At 42.7% G+C, this 17,321-nt stretch overlaps 1 protein-coding gene across 1 annotated transcript in view; it reads left to right on the top strand.

Moving 5' to 3' along the window:
* The window catches only part of LOC148146157 (coiled-coil domain-containing protein 183-like), a 63,588-nt gene that overhangs the window by 43,226 nt on the left and 3,041 nt on the right, over positions 1-17,321 (top strand). Inside the window, exons 6-8 of the mRNA XM_087998697.1 lie at positions 3,794-3,916; positions 8,206-8,316; positions 11,441-11,510. Coding sequence (XP_087854823.1) covers positions 3,794-3,916; positions 8,206-8,316; positions 11,441-11,510 — 304 coding nt within the window. The remainder of the gene's footprint in view (positions 1-3,793; positions 3,917-8,205; positions 8,317-11,440; positions 11,511-17,321) is intronic.

Here is a 17,321-nt window from a genome sequence, read left to right as displayed (position 1 = left end):
GCGCAGCAGGTCAGGCAGCATCCCAGGAGCAGGAGAATTGACGTTTCAGGCATGAGCCCTTCTTCAGGAATCATTCCTGAAGAAGGGCTCATGCCCGAAACATCGATTCTCCTGCTCCTTGGATGCTGCCTGACCTGCTGCGCTTTTCCAGCAACACATTTTCATTATATAACACTGGGATATGGTATGTGTGAAGAAGGTCTGGTGGGGATGGGTCTACCACCGCAGCATCGAGGTACAGTTCTGATGGGCACATTGACTTGCTAACACAGGTCTGTGACCATATAACACTGAGGTACAGTACAGGTGCATCAGGTCTGTCTTTGTGTAACACTGGGGTATAGTATTGGTGGGGAAAGATTTGTCACTGACATTGGTTGGGTCTGGTTGAAATTTATTAAGTTAATCATAAAGAATGATAAATTAAGGCAATGGATTCAATTGATTGACAATGGGATGCCTGCTCATGACCTCTGGCTTACTGGGCTTGTATCTCCTCTTCTGTTTGCTGAAGTTCTCCTGTCACCTTCCATGAGTTACAGGTTATCGTTGCTGGATGCCACCCCACACCCCCCCCAAAGAAAATTTACGTTTAGCTAGGTAGTCTGTACCCAATTTATGAGTGATTTACTTCAGAGTAATGTTCATCTTCCTACTATCACTTCCTACTATTTCCAGGTTTGTAGGTTACAGATTGCTCTCCCTTAATTTATTCAGTTTGTAGATCTCTAACATTATAACATTCAGCATAATTCTTGTGTTTGCTTTATGTAGTGTCACCTCCAAATGATTAACATTGTCCCACATGTCCCAAGTGTTTTGGAAGATACCAAAGACTATCAATATGTTTAAAAGTTAAAAGAACTATCGGTGACTCCATAGTAATTATTGATGTCCGTAACAAGTTGGCTAAAGTCACTTTGAAAAGACTGCTTCCTCCATTTTTTCTCCAGAAAGCTAAGAGTCACGTGAGCAAGAGTCAGACCTACCACGGTGAGGTGACAAATTTATATTTCAAGATGCACATACTTGATGGGTCAAAAGGCATTTTTTTGTGCTGAAGACCTCTACAACCTTGTCATGACTGGCCAAGAATACCAAGATAGACTGAAGTGAGACAGGCAGCTGACAATGACTTGCACAATCTTGAGCTCCAAACTTCGCTGTGATTAATTGAGATCTAATCTTGATCATAAGTGGATGCTTCCAATATGTCTGCAAATGTCTTTAAAATTCACTTAGTACAGATACACTCTGCTGCGAGATGTCTTGAACACTGCAGTGATCCACGATTGTATAGCTCATTCAGTTAATCTCAAACAAGGAGGAAGCTTCAGCATATAGGTCCTGCAATGTTGTCTTATGGGTTGCGTTAAAGTACTGTCTAGGGGAAAGGTGAAGAAGCTGATGAAAAGCTCAAGGCCAATCAGGGGAAGAAATAGGAAAAATTGCTCTGCTGTTCCTCTTGGTGATGGAAACTATGTTGACCGTCATTGATATGAGTTAATGTCTTTATTTTTGTTCCTTCATGTGATATGTATGTTGCTAGGTGAATTCACATTTATTGCCCATCCCGAATTGATGTGTACAAACACTTATAATGCTGCTAGAGATGACGTTTCAGGATTTCAACTCAATGACACTGAAGGAACAGTAATATATTTCTAAGTTAGGATGTTTGGCTTGGAGAGGAACTTGAAAGTGATGGTATTTCTGTGTATTTGCTGCCTTTAGCCTTTTAGATGTTGGTGGTCATAAAAGGTTTTATCTGAGGAGTCTTGGTGAATTTCTGCAGTGCATCTAATAGTACACACTGAGTGTCAGTGTGGAGGGAATAAATGTTAAAGTGGTTAATGGTGTGCGCACCAAACAGACTTTTTGTCCTGGATTGCGGCAAAATTCTTGAGTGCTATCTAGCTACAACCTACAATCTACTATCAGACAATTGTCGAATATTTCATCATATTCCTAATTTGTACCTTGTAGATGGTGGATAGGCTTAGGGAATCAGGAAGTGAGTTGTCTGCCACAGATCTGTCAACCTCTGACCTGCTTTTGTAGCTAGAATCCATATAAATATGGTTATAAATATGGTTTCTGCTCATTTGTAACCCCCAGAATGTTGTTAGTGGGGGATTCAGTAATGGTAATGCTAAATGAACACCAAAGAATAATAAATGGATTCTCTCATGTTTGTAATGGTGGATGGCCATTGTCTGACACTTGCATGGTGAGAATGTTACTTGCAACTAATCATCAAATGTGGATGTTGTCCCAGTCTTGCTGAATTTGGAAATGGAATGTTTCAACATCAGGCTTTCTGAAAGAAGCTGAACATTGAGCAATCAACGGCAAACATCCCTACTTTTGACCTTACGATGGAGGAAATATCACTGAAGAAGCTGAAGATGGTTGGACCTGGGACGTTAGCCTGAGGAACGCCTGCAGAGATTATCCTAGGACTAAGTTGATTGTCCTCCACAACAACCATCTTCCTTTGTGCCAGGTATGATTCAAACAGTTGAAAGGATTTTCTCAAATTCCTTTGGCTCCAGTTTTGCTCGGGTTCTTTGATGTCACACTCCATCAAAGGTGGCGTTGTTGTTAAGGGCAGTCAGTCTCACCTCACTTCTAGAATATTCTGTTCTTTTATTTATGTTTGAACCGAGGTAGTAATGGGGTCAGGAGCTGAGCAGCCAAACTGTACATCAGTGAGCAGGTCATTACCATTTGATTGCGCTATTGTTGCCACATGCCATCAGTTCGCTGATGTTCAAGTGTAGAATGATGGGGCATGATTGCTGGGTTGAATCTGTCCTGCTTTTTGTCCACAGGACATACATGGGGAATCTTTCGCATTGTTGGAATCTCCCACATAGATGCCACTATTGTAGCCGGACTGGAACAGCTTGGCTTGAGTCATGGCAAATTCTGGAGTACAAATATTCAGTACTATTTCTGGAATGTTGTCAGGGCCCGTAGCCTTGACAGTATCCAGTGTCTCCAACCATTTCTTGATGTTGTGTGGAGTGAATAGAATTGCATCTGAAGTTGAATTTCTGATGGGCAATTACTTCTGACACCTCTGAAGACATCCATAGCTGTGTGTTCAAGTCAGACCCTTCAGACTGATCTCAACGGTTAGGGGAGGAGGAGAACTTCTTCAAGGTAGGCATCCTTGGAAGAGGCTTCGCAGTAAGGTTATAATCAAATGGGAGATAGTGAGGACTGTAGATGCTGGAGATCAGAGTCGAGAGTGTGGTGCTGGAAAAGCACAGCCGGTCAGGCAGCATCTGAGGAGCAGGAGAGTCAACGTTTCAAGCATAAGCCCTTCATCATTGTCCCTTTACTATGTGGATTCTGTTTTCATCCTGCTGATGACTTTATTCCTTTTCTCTGCTTGTTATCTCAGGAGAAAAGATGCATTGCGTGTCTACTTATTACTCCAGGTTTTCCTGATGTTCGAAATGTCAACTCTCCTCCTCCTCGGATGCTGCCTGACCTGCCGTGCTTTCCCAGCATCACACTCTTTGACTCTAATCTCCAGCATCTGCAGTCCTCACTTTCTCCTCCTTGATGTTAATGATTAGTCTGGGAAATTTGAAGAAATTAAGACCTGTTGTATCTACTGACTAGCTTTAAAATTGATTCCCCCACTCCCAACATATAACTAACAATGCCCTAATGACTTTGTTCCTTTCCTCTGCTGTGATCTGTTATCTCAGAAGACATGATGAATTGAGTGGTTATTTATGACTCCAGATTTTGTGTTATTGTTGTTATATGGTTTCAGGATGCAGCATATATACCTCAGAGAGTGGACAGCTTCAGTGCGATTGTGGATGCACACAAAGCTGAGCTCACTGCATTAGCCCAGGTGTCTCGAGAAGCTGCAGAAGCCCGAAAGAACATGTGGGTAAGGACCAGAAATCCTACGACACAACAGGCATGCTCCTGATATTCTTTCAGTGGACTTTGGCATTACTGGCAAAGTTGCTAATTGTTGCTCATTCCTAATTGCTCTTGAACAAAGTGCCTTGTATGCTCCATTTAAAGGTAAACCACAGAGCTGTGGAGCTGGAGTCATGTGTAGACTCTAAAAGGTAAGGATTGCAGAGTTGCTTCCTTAAACGAAAATAGTAAACCAGATAAGGTTTTACAACAACTGATGATAATTCTGATGCTCAACTGCCGTGAGCCTTGCTTTCTCTTCCAGATTAATTAATTACATTCAAATTCCACATACTGTGTTGGGGCTTGAGCTTATACTCCCAGAGCGTTAATCTGGTCCTCTGGATTACTAGTACAGTGGTGTTGTTACTACACCACTGTCTTCCTCCCCAGAGTGAAGCTTTCTCTGCACTGTCCCATCAAACACTCCCAGGACAGGTACAGCATGGGGTTAGATACAGAATAAAGCTCCTTCTACACTGTCCCCATCAAACCCAGCCAATACAGCGACAGCATGGGGTTAGATACAGGGTGAAGATCCTTTACACTGTCCCCATCAAACTCAGCCAGGACTGGCACAGCATTGGATTAAACACAGTAAAATTTTCTCTTCATTGTCCCTGTCAAACACTCTTAAGTGCACGTATGGCACAGTTAAGATAACAGTGTTCTATTGAACCTGATGCTCAGGATTGTGCACAATATTCAGGTCTCATCAATGTCTTCTGCCAATTTTGCTTTGTCTCTTTGCTTTTATATGTTTTCTGTAAGAGTTTTGAATTCCATTTTCTTCTTGTGCCAGCACTCCAATTTTATGGCCGAAGTCACTCATCTGTTTCTCTGTTAACAATTCAGACATTTAGACTTTTTGCACTTTTCCTTTTCCCAAGAATGGACTCTCTCATAATGCTGAGCTTTAAACAATATCTGCCCTCTAAGTAAGTCTGTGTACTTGTAATCGTCCTGCATTCCTCCTCACTGGATGCTTGCTCCAGAAGACTTTGATATGCGGCTCATGTGGCTATGTCCAAACAATTGCATAAGTGGAAAATGAAATGGGATTCCAGCTAAGATTTCTGGGCTAAAGCCTTGCTATGCCCCTTTTACATCCAGCCATTCATACCATCAGCCTCAATTTCCAAAATTACTATCTTGCAATTGCAATAGAACCTACAAAACCAGAAGACGTAAGACAGAAGTGGGCTGCTGAGCCCACAAGTCTGCTGCACTGCTGTTCACCCTGCTGACACACAACGCACAGCTCGAATCACATCATCAAGTTCACCGAAGACACGACTGTAGTGGGTCTCATCAGCAGGAACGACGAGTCAGCACACAGAGAGGAGGTACAACGGCTATAGGACTGGTGCAGAGCCAACAACCTGTCTCTGAACGTGGACAAGACAAAAGAGATGGTTGTTGACTTTAGGAGGGCATGGGGCGATCACTCCCCTGTGGAGATCGTGAAGAGAACCAAATTTCTGAGCATCCACCTGGCAGGCAATCTCACCTGGACCCTGAACACCAGCTCCATAGCCGAGTAAGTCCAACAGCACCTCTCCTTTCTGTATAGTCCACCTCCCACACCTCCCCCCTCCATCCTCACCACATTCTATAGAGAGTTAATTGAGAGTACCCTCAGATGCTGCATCACAGCATAGTTTGGGAATTCCACTGTCTTGGATTGTAAGACCCTACAATGGATAGTGAGGACAAGCTGAGAAGATCATTGGGGTCTCTCTGCCCACCATTACAGGCATTTTCAACACACACTGCATCTGAAAGGCTCAGAGAATCGTGGAAGACCCTACACACCTCTCACTCAAACTCTTCTCCCTCCTGCCATCTGGCAGAAGATACCGGAGCGTTTGGTCTCTCATGGCCAGACTGTAATAGTTTCTTCCTTCAAGCCGTCAGACTCCTTAACGCTATATGATCAGACTCTTTTTCATATGAAATTGTTTGCACGACTTTGAATTGCTGCTTGAACAATGTCTATTAATTATCTTTCTCTTATTACACTGTGACTTGCGTGTTTTGCAGTTTATGTCGCCCTGTGAACGATTGTGTAGTTTGTGCTGTCCATGTAGCACCTTGGTCCTGGAGGAACTCTGTCTCGTTTTTACTGTATCAGTTGTTTATGGTAGAAATGACAAATAAAAGCTAATCTCTGTACTCAGAGCTACTCAACTATTTAATAAGATCTGATAATCCTCAACATCACTTCCTTGCCTTTTCCCTATAACCTTTGATTCCTTTACTGATTAAAAATGCATCAGTCTTAACCCTGAACATACTTAACAACTCACCCTTGACAGCCCTGTACGCAAAAGAATTTCATAGGTTCACTTCTGTCTGAGAGACAAAATTCCTCTTTGGTGACCCCTTATTCTGAGACAATACCCTCGGGAGAAGCCCACAAGGAGAAACAATCTATCAAGTCCCCTAAGAATCTTGTATGTTTCAATAACATTGCTTCTCATTCTTCGAAATTCCAAAATTTACAGGCCCAACCTACTCAACCTCTCCTCATAAGGCCTCCATACCTGGTATCCTCCTAGTGAACCTTCTCTGGATTGCGTCCAATGCAGGTATATCTTTCCTTTGATAAGAGGACCAAGACGGTTCACAGTATTCGAGTTCTGATCTGACTAGTGCCTTTTATAGCTTTAGCAGAACTTCCCAACTTTTATATTTCATTCCCTTTGAAACTTGAAGGCCAACATTCCTTCCCTACCAGCCACTGAACTTGGATGCCAGTTTGTTTGTGATTCATGCATGGGGACTCCCAAATCCCTCTGTTATGCAGTTTTCAGCAGTCTTTGTCCTTTTAAACAATATTCTACTCCTCTGTTCTTCCTGCAAAAATGTATAACCTCACATTATATTCTATCTGCCAAATCTTTGTCCACGTGGTTAATCTGACTGCATCCCTCTGCAGACTCTTCATATCACCCTCACCACTTGCTTTCCGACCTACGTTTGTGTGATCACAAACCTGGCCACAGTACATTCCTCATTCAGATCATAAATACATATTGTAAATAACTGTGGCCCTAGCACTGCGCTTGGTGGTGCTCTCCACAAGATCGCCATCCCCAAAATGCTTCCCTTATCCCAAGTCTCTGTCTTCTATTAGTTAGTCAGTACTCTATACATGCTCATGTACTGCTTCCAACAGAATGGGCTCTTACCGTATTAAGTAGCCCAATCTGTAGAACATAGAAAAATACAGCACAGAATTTCCCTATTCCCCTTCTTGAAAAGAGGAACAACATTCACCTCCCTCCAATCCTCTGGTAAGACTCCCGTGGAGAGTAAGGAAGCAAAGATCTTCACCAGCAGCTGAGCAACCTCCTTTTTTGTTTCCCAGAGCAACCTAGGATAAATCTGGGGACTTACCAATCTTAATGTTTGCCAAAATTTCTATCACATCAACTTCATCAATCTTGACCTGTTCAAGCCTGTATCCCAGCTCCTCAAAGTTCTCACTCACAACAAGGTCCCTTTCCTTAGTGAAAAAACAAAGCAAAAAACTCATTTAGGGCTCCCCCTATCTGCTCAGACTCCATGCACAAGTTCCCTCAGCCATCCCTGATCGGCCCTACCTTCTCCCTGATCATTCTCTTATTCCTCATGTATGAATTAAATGCCTTTGAGTTCTCCCTAATCCTTCCCGCCAAGCCTTTTCAGTGCCCCCCTCCTGGCTCTCCTCAGTCCATTTCTGAGCTCCTTTCTAGCAAGCCTGTAATCCTCTAAAGCTGTGCTAGATCCTTGCTTCCTCCACCTTAAGTAAGCTGCCTTCTTCCTTTTGATGAGAAGCTCCTCTGTTCTCGTCATCCAAGGTTCCTTAATCTTACCCCTTCTTACCTGTCTCAGGAATAAATGCATGCATCACTCGCAGCAACTGCTCCTTAAACAGTCTCCACATGTCTGCTGTGCCCTTTCTGTGGAACAATTGGAATAATCTGTGGTACCTTATCAAATGACTTCCGAAAATCAAATGTATTATCTCCACTCCTTCCCCTTTATCTGTCCTGTTCGTTTCAAAGAAGTCCAGTAAATTTGTCAGGCATTATTTACCCTTCATGAAACCATGCTGACTGTACTTGATTGTATATGCACTTCACAAATGCTCTGCTATTACATCCTTTATAATAGACCAAAAAATTTTCCTAATAACTGACGATCCCAAAAACTTTCAGCCGCTGTGTTAAGCTGCAGTTGTTTACTTTTTATTTCTGCTGTATGTAGATTGAATTGGATGTTCTGGAGAAGTCATACAGTACGGAGAAGAAAGAGCGAGAAACCTTACTTTCTAATAGGAGGAAGCTACTGAACTTAGAAAAATATGCACTGAAACGTGTAAGGATAGCATTCGTTTGCTTCTGCTGCTGTGTCTTGGACTGTGTCTTTTTAAAGAATGTTTTTTAACCAATTTGTTCGGAGATGTTACTGCATACCTCACAGGCACAGGTGAGAGTTGAACCCAGGTCTCCTGGTTCAAAGTTAAGGACACTACCACTGCCATACAAGAGCCATTTTTAGACATGATATGGAGGTGCCAGTGTCGGATTGGGGTAGACAAAGCTAAAAATCACACGACACCAGGTTATAGTCCAACAGGTGTATTTGAAAGGACTAGCTTTCAGAGCGCCGCTCCTTCATCAGGTAACTAGTGGGGCTGGATCATACGACACAGAATTTATAGCAAAAGATCATAGTGTCGTACAACTGATGCAATATATTGAACAAACCTAGATTGCTGTTAAGACTTAAATCACTTAGAATGGGGATGCAGGTGTCAATTGATTAATATGGAAATCCCAGAATTTTTTTCAAGTCACAGCCCCGAGATAATTTAAGGTTTTATTAGTATATAAAAAGAAAGTGACATCTCAGCTCAGATAATGCATTAATGGTGTGAGATTAGAATCTTTCTGTATCCAAACCTCGAGTCAGACTTGTTCTGTTTTCAAAATGGAATTTATAAAATGTCACATGGACTGCCTACAGATTGTGTGCTTTTTGAACAAAATAAAATGTATCTGCAAATACAAATCTGCAAATGCAAATTCACCCCATGGACTTATATGTATGTGTGAGGGAGAGAGAGACCGTGTTCTCCACAGCCGGTAATGCATGTGTCGATGATGATGAGCATCTTGCCAAGATTTTTCCTGTGCCTTCACTTCTTGTTTACAAACAACCGCCAAACCTTAAACAAACAATCGTTCACAGCAAATTACCCAGCCTTCAATATAACACCAATCACAACACCATGCCACCCTGTCATGGCAACCTCTGCAAGACATGTCAAAGCCTAGACATGGATATTACTGTTACATGTGGGGACACCACCCACCACATGCACAGCAGATACTCAGCTAACTCGGCCAATGTTATCCATCTCATACACTGCAGGCAAGGATACTCCAAGACATGGCATATTGGTGAAACCATGCAGGCGCTACAACCACGGGGTGAATGAACACGGCGCAACAATTGCCAGACGTGTTCCCTCCCAGTCGGGGAACACTTCAGCAGTCAGGGACATTCAGCCTCGGATCTTTGGGTGACCATCCTCCAAGATGGACTTCGGGATACGCAACAATGTGGAGTGGCCGAACAGAGGCTGATAGCCAAGTTCGGTACCCATATGATTGGCCTCAACTGGGACCTTGGGTTCATGTCACACTACAGGTGACCCTACCACATTATACACACTCTCACACATGGACACATATACACACACACAGACCCTCTCTCATAAACACATTCTCTCAGACATGCACATCCACTCACACTCTCATACTCACTTTCACAGGTGAATACTCCCTCACACTCGCGCACACTCGTTCTGAAGCACACACACTCACATGCATGTACACACGCACACTCACACATATTCCCTCACACACACACACACACTCTCTCAAGCGTGCACACACACACACATGCATGTGCATGCACACTTAAGTCTATGGAGTGAATTTACATTTGCAGATACATTCTATTTTGTTCAAAAAGGACATGATCTGTAGACAGTCTGTAAGTGTCTGTATAAATGTGGCATTTTATAAATTCCTACTTTGGAAATAAAACCAGTCTGACTCCAGGTTGAGACACAAACAGACTTGAAACAAGGCCTCACACCCAAAATGCATTGCCTGATCTGAGATGTCACCTTTCTACTGATAAACCTTAACTTGTCTCGGGGCTTTGGCTTGAAAGAAATTCTGGGATTTACATATTAATGAATCAAAACCTGCATCTCCATTATTACTGATCAAAGACTTAATAACGATCTAGGTTTGTTTAATACATTTGCCTTTGGTCTTTTACTTATGAGTTCTGTGTCCAATGTATTCTCTCTCACCAGCTGCTTGAGGAAGGAGCAGTGGTCTGAAAGCTTGCAGTTTCAGATAAACCTGTTGAACTATATCTCAGTGTCATGTGATTTTTTTTAATTAATGGTTGGACCTTGGATAGTGTTGTAGAATAGAGGGGCCAAGGGGTTCAGGTACATAATTCTTTGAAATTTCTGTCATGGGTAGGCAGCATGGTTAAGAAGGCATTTAGTACACTTGCCTTTATTGCTCAGACCTTTGAGTATAGGAGTTGGAATGTCATGTTGAGGTTGTACAGGACATTGGTGAGGCCTTTTCTGGAGTACTGCGTGCAGTTCTGGAGTACTGGAGTTCTGGAGTACTCCCTGTTATAGGAAGGATATGATTAAACAGGAGAGGGTTCAGAAAAGATTTACCAAGGTGTTGCCAGGAATGGAGAGTTTGAGATATAAAAATAGCCTGGAAAGGCTGGGACTGCTTTCACTGGAGTGTCGGAAGTTGAGGGGTGACCATATTGAGGTTTATAATATTATGAGGGACATAGATAAGGTTATTTACAAAGGTCTTTTCCCTCGGATGGATGAGTTCAACACTAGGGGGCATATTTTTAAAGTGAGAGGAGAGAGATTTAAAAACGACATAAGGGGTAACCATTTTACACAGAAAGTGGTTCATGTGTAGAATGAACTACCAGAGAAAGTGGTGGATGCAGGTACAGTTACAAAATTTAAAAGACATTTGAATAAATTCATGAATTGGAAAGGTTTACAGGGACGTGGACCAAACATAGGCACATGGGACTAGTTTAATTTGGGACCATGGTCAGCATGGACTAGTTGACTGAAGGGTCTGTTTCCATGATGTATGACTCTATGGTAGATCCAACTCAAGGGGCTGAATGGCCTCCTGTACCTACTTCCCTGAAGGCAAAGGGTGCTGTGGGCAATTACAATGTGAACATTGACAATATAGAATCTTGTGTGTGGGTATCTAGGACAATTGAAGACAGTTGGAACAATGTAGTTGAAGTACAGATTAGATTGTGGCAGAGTAGCAAGTTCACCCAAGCCTGTTTTTCTCTGAAATAATAAATGTAACATACTATAAATATTTCTCATGAATGATCTAATCCCATTTAGATTGATGCTTCCTCGCTCAGATCTGGACAGTCATCAGCTGGTGGATTAAAATCAAGAAAAAGTGTTACAGGTAACAAAAGATCGAGAATTATGTTAAATATCAGATAATCTGTGTTTGTTATTTTATTAAGTATATGAGTGGAATTATATTAATACTGGATAATGTAATTATGAAGTTGCATGTGAAATAATGTCTTAACCACCCGAGAGAGACAGCCCTGAAATCTTCTTTTCCCTACTACATTGCTGCTACTTTTGACTCAGTCCAATAATATCCGACAGTTGCAATGTTGGAGGGAGATATCAAAGGGGAGTGCTGTGTCCCATGTTGAGGAGGACAAATCGACCTTTATTCAAAGCTCTTTACTTTGCTGTGTGGCAGAGGACCCCTATAGGATGCTCTGGTTCCTTGAACAATGTACAGCATTTCTATACATTGTGCATTACAATAATTACATGCAACATTGATGTCATTTTTAGCCACATCCCCAAATCTATACGTCCAATCCTATAAATGCACAATCAATGATGGACAAATCTATGGACCTCCTAATATTCAACAGATACCGCCATCATCTGTCTTTTGGATCTTACAATGCATCTGACACTTATACAAATTTCCAGACATTCGTCAGCTGCATCATGTTAATTGCCAAAAAAACCGGATACTTTCTTACCACTAAGAACTCTTCCAAAATCTCGACTAACCTTATTACAAATGATACAAAAGCATGCTAAATTCTACAGACTGATATAAAATTTGTTATCTCAGTTCTAATATAAAGTTACATAGTTACGCCTAATGTTGTAGTTCTTTAACAAGGCTAACAAACTGGGAGAAAGTGAGGACTGCAGATGCTGGAGATCAGAGCTTAAAAATGTGTCGCTGGAAAAGCGCAGCAGGTCAGGCAGCATCCAAGGAGCAGGAGAATCGACGTTTCGGGCATAAGCCCTTCTTCAGGATTGAGGAGGGTGTGCCAAGCAGGCTAAGTTAAAAGGTAGGGAGGAGGGACTTGGGGGAGGGGTGTTGGGAACGCAATAGGTGGAAGGAGGTTAAGGTGAGGGTGATAGGCCGGAGAGGGGGTGGGGGCGGAGAGGTCGGGAAGAAGATTGCAGGTTAGGAAGGTGGTGCTGAGTTCGAGGGTTGGGACTGAGACGAGGTGGGGGGAGGGGAAATGAGGAAGCTGGAGAAATCCGCATTCATCCCTTGTGGTTGGAGAGTTCCTAGGCGGAAGATGAGTCGGCTTCTCTTTCACTTGAACCTGGGAGAACAAACAAATACAGTCTTTCTGCCTTGTAGCTTCATTTTGTGAGTTGATAAAGTGTGTCGTAGGAAAAAGCACAGCAGGGCAGGCATCATCCGAGGAGCAGGAGAATCAACTGTTCAGGCAGAATCCTGCCCAAAATGTCAACTCTCCTGCTCCTCAGATGCTGCCTGACCTGCTGTGCCTTTTCCTACGACACACTATATTGACTCTGACCCTCCAGCATCTGCAGTGCTCACTGTCTCCTAGTTGCTGCATTTTACGACCCCTGCTATTTCCATGCTAAACATTGGTTTTAAACCAGAAGGTTAATTCTTTATAAATCTTACTGTCTCTATTTCAAACTAGATCTTTTTAGTAAATAAGACAGCATGTTTTCGAATTCCATTGATGAGAGTGAAATTCAATTACTTGCACAACTTAACAAGTCATTAAAAGAAACTTATTTGGATTCTCAAGGTCATGATGTCACTGTCGCTATTATCTTATAAATTGTCACTGCCATTTTTCCCTTGATCTTTGGATGCACTGATCTGTACTTAAGCAGCAATTATTTATTTTCCATGCTTTACAGGCTCTTTTGCTCTTTTACTTGTGTTTACACCATTTACTGTTTGCGATTTTTGAGAAGGTTTGTGGCTCAGGTTGTAAGTTTGCTCGTTAAGCTGGAAGGTTCGTTTTCAGACGTTTTGTCACCATGCTAGGTAACATCATCAGTGAGCCTCCGGTGAAGCGCTGGCTTTCTGTCCCACTTCCTATTTACGTATCTTGGTTGGTTTGAATGCCAGGCCTCTAGGAATTCCCATGTGTGTCTTTGTTTAGCCTGTCCCAGGATGGATGTATTGTCCCAGTCGAATTGGTGTCCGTCTTCGTCTGTGTGTAAGGATACTAATAATACATTCAAACTGAAAACAAATATATCGATTTGGACCCCATTTACCATCCACTCAGAAAAAGAGCCAAAAGTGATTTCACCCACCACAACAGACCAAGACACACAAAAAGCAAGAGGGACATAACACCAGTGCTTCATTGGAGGCTCACTAATGGTATTACCTAGCATGGTGACAAAACATCTGAGAACAAATCTACCAGCTCAGTGAGCAAACTTACAACCTGACCATTTACTGTTTTTGCCTCAGTTGACAGAGCAGAAATTTTACTTATTGCCGCACGGTGCACAGTGGTTAGCACTGCTGCCTCACAGCACCAGAGAGCCGGGTTCAATTCCCGCCTCAGGCGACTGACTGTGTGGAGTTTGCACATTCTCCCCGTGTCTGCGTGGGTTTCCTCCCACAGTCCATATAATATGCAGGTCAGGTGAATTGGCCATGCTAAATTGTCCGTAGTGTTACGTGAAGGGGTAAATGTAGGGGAATGGGTCTTGGGTGGGTTGCTCTTCCGAGGGTCGGTGTGGACTTTTTGGGCCAAATGGCCTGTTTCCACACTGTAAGTAATCTAATCTAATCCTTTTAAGGATATTCTTTTTCAAAATGTTTATGTCTTTAGAACTGTCTGCAAAAATCTGATTAAATTCCCTGTCTTTTCTTCTCATCTGTACACTTTTAGGATACTGAAGGGAGCTTTCATGATCTTATCTAGTAATTCTGTATGGACATCACAAGTCTGCCTGTGAAAGTTAGCTATATGTAGCTGCCAATGTCTTTCGGCCATCTTGTATCAGCTAAAAAGTCCCAGGGGGCCATTTTGTCAACTTTAGTCAAAGGTAGCTACAACAACAACAGGAGCAGTTATCCTTGGACATATGCTTTTCCATTCCTTGAGAAATGGGGAGATAGTGTAATGGATGACCCTGTGGCTTCAGGGTCACCATTGTTTGTAATGATTGCAGAGTTATAGAGTCATAGAGAAACAGACCCTTCGTCTAACTCGTCCATGCCGGCCAGATATCCCAACCCAATCTAGTCCCTCCTGCCAGCACCCGGCCCATATCCCTCTTGACCACACATCATGTTGCAGAAGTTCTCCCATGGTGTGCCAACACTTCCAGACCACGTTCTGTTTTACTATGGGATCTGAGGGATATGTCAGGTTCCAAGCGATCGATTGTGATAGGGGACTCTCTAGTTAGAAGCACGAACAGACATTTCTGCAGCCAAATTTGAGAAATCAGAAGAGTGTATTGCCTCCCTGGTGCTAGAATTAAGGATATCTCAGAGAGGGTGCAGAACGTTCTCAGAGGAGAGAGAGAGACATCAGGAGGTCGTTGTTCACATTGGAACTAACGACATAGGAAAGGAAAAGGATGAGATTCTGAAGGGAGAATACAGAAAGTTAAACAAGAATTTAAAAAGGAGGTCCTCGAGGGTAGTAATATCTGAATTACTCCTGTGCTACAATCTAGTGAGGATAAGAATAGGAGGATAGAGCAGATGAATGCGTGGCTGAGACACCGGTGCAGGGGAGAAGGGTTCACATTTTTGAAGAATTGCAATCATTTCTGGCATAGAAGTGACCTGTACGAGAAGGATGGATTGCACCTGAATTGGAAGGGGACTAATACACGGGCAGGAAGATTTGCTCGAGCTGCTTGGGAGGATTTAAGGTGGGGGAGTGGGACTCAGACAGATAGTGAGGAAAGAGATCAGTTGGGAAAAGGAACGAGTCAAACAGTCAGGGCAGGCAGGGACAAAGTAGAGAATGAGGTAAATTAAACTGCATTCATTTCAAAACAAGAGGCCGAACACGGAAGGCAGATGAACTCAGGGCATGGTTAGGTTCATGGGACTGGCAATTACATAGCAATTACAGAAACATGGCTCAGGGATGGGCAGGACTGGCAGCTTAATGTTCCAGGATATAAATGCTACAGAAAGGACAGAAAGGGAGTGGGGGTTTGGAAGAGGGGGGAAGGGGGCAAGAGAGTCGGGGGTGGGGGGAACCGTTTTTGATAAAGGATAAGGATAAAGGCTGCACCTGGGGAGGATATTCCTGGGAATACATCCGGGGAAGTTATTTGGGAGGAACTGAAAAATAAGAAAGGAATGATTATCTTATTGGAGTGTACTAAAGACTGCCCAATAGTCAGCAGGAAATTGAGAAACAAATTTGCAAGGAGATCTCGGTTATCTGGAAGAATAATAGGGTGGCTATGGCGGGGTTTATAACTTTCCAAACATAGACTGGGGCGACCATAGTGTTAAGGGTTTAGATGGAGAGGAATTTGTTAAGTGTGGACAAGAACATTCTCTGGTTCAGTATGTGGATGTACTGACTAGAGAAAGTGAAAAACTTCACCTACTCTTGGGAAATAAGGCAGGGCAGGTGACTGAGGTGTCAGTGGGGGAGCACTTTGGGGCCACTGACCATAACTCTATTCGTTTTAACATAGTGATGGGAAAGGATAAATGGGATTTAAAAGTTGAATTCTAAATTGGTGGCAGTATTAGGCAAGAACTTTCAAAAGCTGATTGGGGGCAGATGTCCGCAGATAAAAGGACGGCTGGGAAATGGGAAGCCTTCAGTACTGAGATAACAAGAGTCCAGAGATAATATGTTCCCTTAAGGGTGAAAGGAAAGGCTTGTAGGTGCAGGGAATTCTGGATGACTAGAGAAATTGAGGGTTTGGTCAAGATAAAGAAGGAATCATATGTCAGGTATAGACAGCACGAGATAGAGAGAATCTTTGAAAGAGTATAAAGGCAATAGGAGTATATTTAAGAGGGAAATCAAGAGGGTAAAAAGGGGACAGGAGATATCTTTAGCAATTAGGGTTAAGGCGAATCCAAAGGGATTTTATAAATACATTAAGTACAAAGGGTAGCAAGATGGAAAATAGGACCCATCAAATACCAGCAAGACAGCCTATGTGTGGAATCTCATGAAATCAGGGGAGATACTAAACAAGTATTTTGCATCAGTGTTTACTGTGGAGAAAGACATGGAAGATATAGAATGTGGGGAAATAGATGGTGACATCTTGAAAAATGTCCATATTACAGAGGAAGAATAAATCCCCAGTATCTCTAGCTGTGGGAAGCTAGAGAAGTGATTGCTGGGCCTCTTGCTAAGATATTTGTATCATCGATAGCCACAGGTGAGGTGCTGGAAGACTGCAAGTTGGGATAACATAATGCCACTGTTTAAGAAGAGCGGTAAGGAAAAGCCAGGGAACTATAGACTGGTGGGCCTGACATCAGTAGTGGCCACTGATTGGAGACAATCCTGAGGGACAGGATTTACATGTATTTGGAAAAGCAGGGACTGATTAGGAACAGTGAGCATGGCTGTGCACGTGGGAAATCATGTCTCACAAACTGTATTGAGTTTTTTGAAGAAATAACAAAGAGGCTGGATGAGGGCAAAGCGGTCGAAGTGATCTATATGGACTTAAGTAAGGTATTTGACAAGGTTCCTTATTGGTTAGGAAGTTTGGATAACATGGAATACAGGAAGAACTAGCTATTTGGGTACAGAACTGTCTCGAAGGTAGAAGACAGAGGGTCGTGGTGGAGGGTTGTTTTTCAGACTGGAGGCCTGTGACCAGAGGTGTACAAGGATCGGTGCTGGGTCCACTGCTTTTTGTCATTTACATAAATGATTTGGATGTGAACATAGGAGGTATACTTAGTAAGTTTGCAGATGATACCAAAATT

The sequence above is a fragment of the Chiloscyllium plagiosum genome, unplaced genomic scaffold (genome assembly GCF_037043375.1).
Source record: "Chiloscyllium plagiosum isolate Xiang-an unplaced genomic scaffold, Cpla_swu_hap1 HiC_scaffold_21, whole genome shotgun sequence".
NCBI classification, from domain to species: Eukaryota; Metazoa; Chordata; class Chondrichthyes; order Orectolobiformes; family Hemiscylliidae; genus Chiloscyllium; species Chiloscyllium plagiosum.
This window is presented reverse-complemented; position numbering and strand designations above follow the sequence as displayed.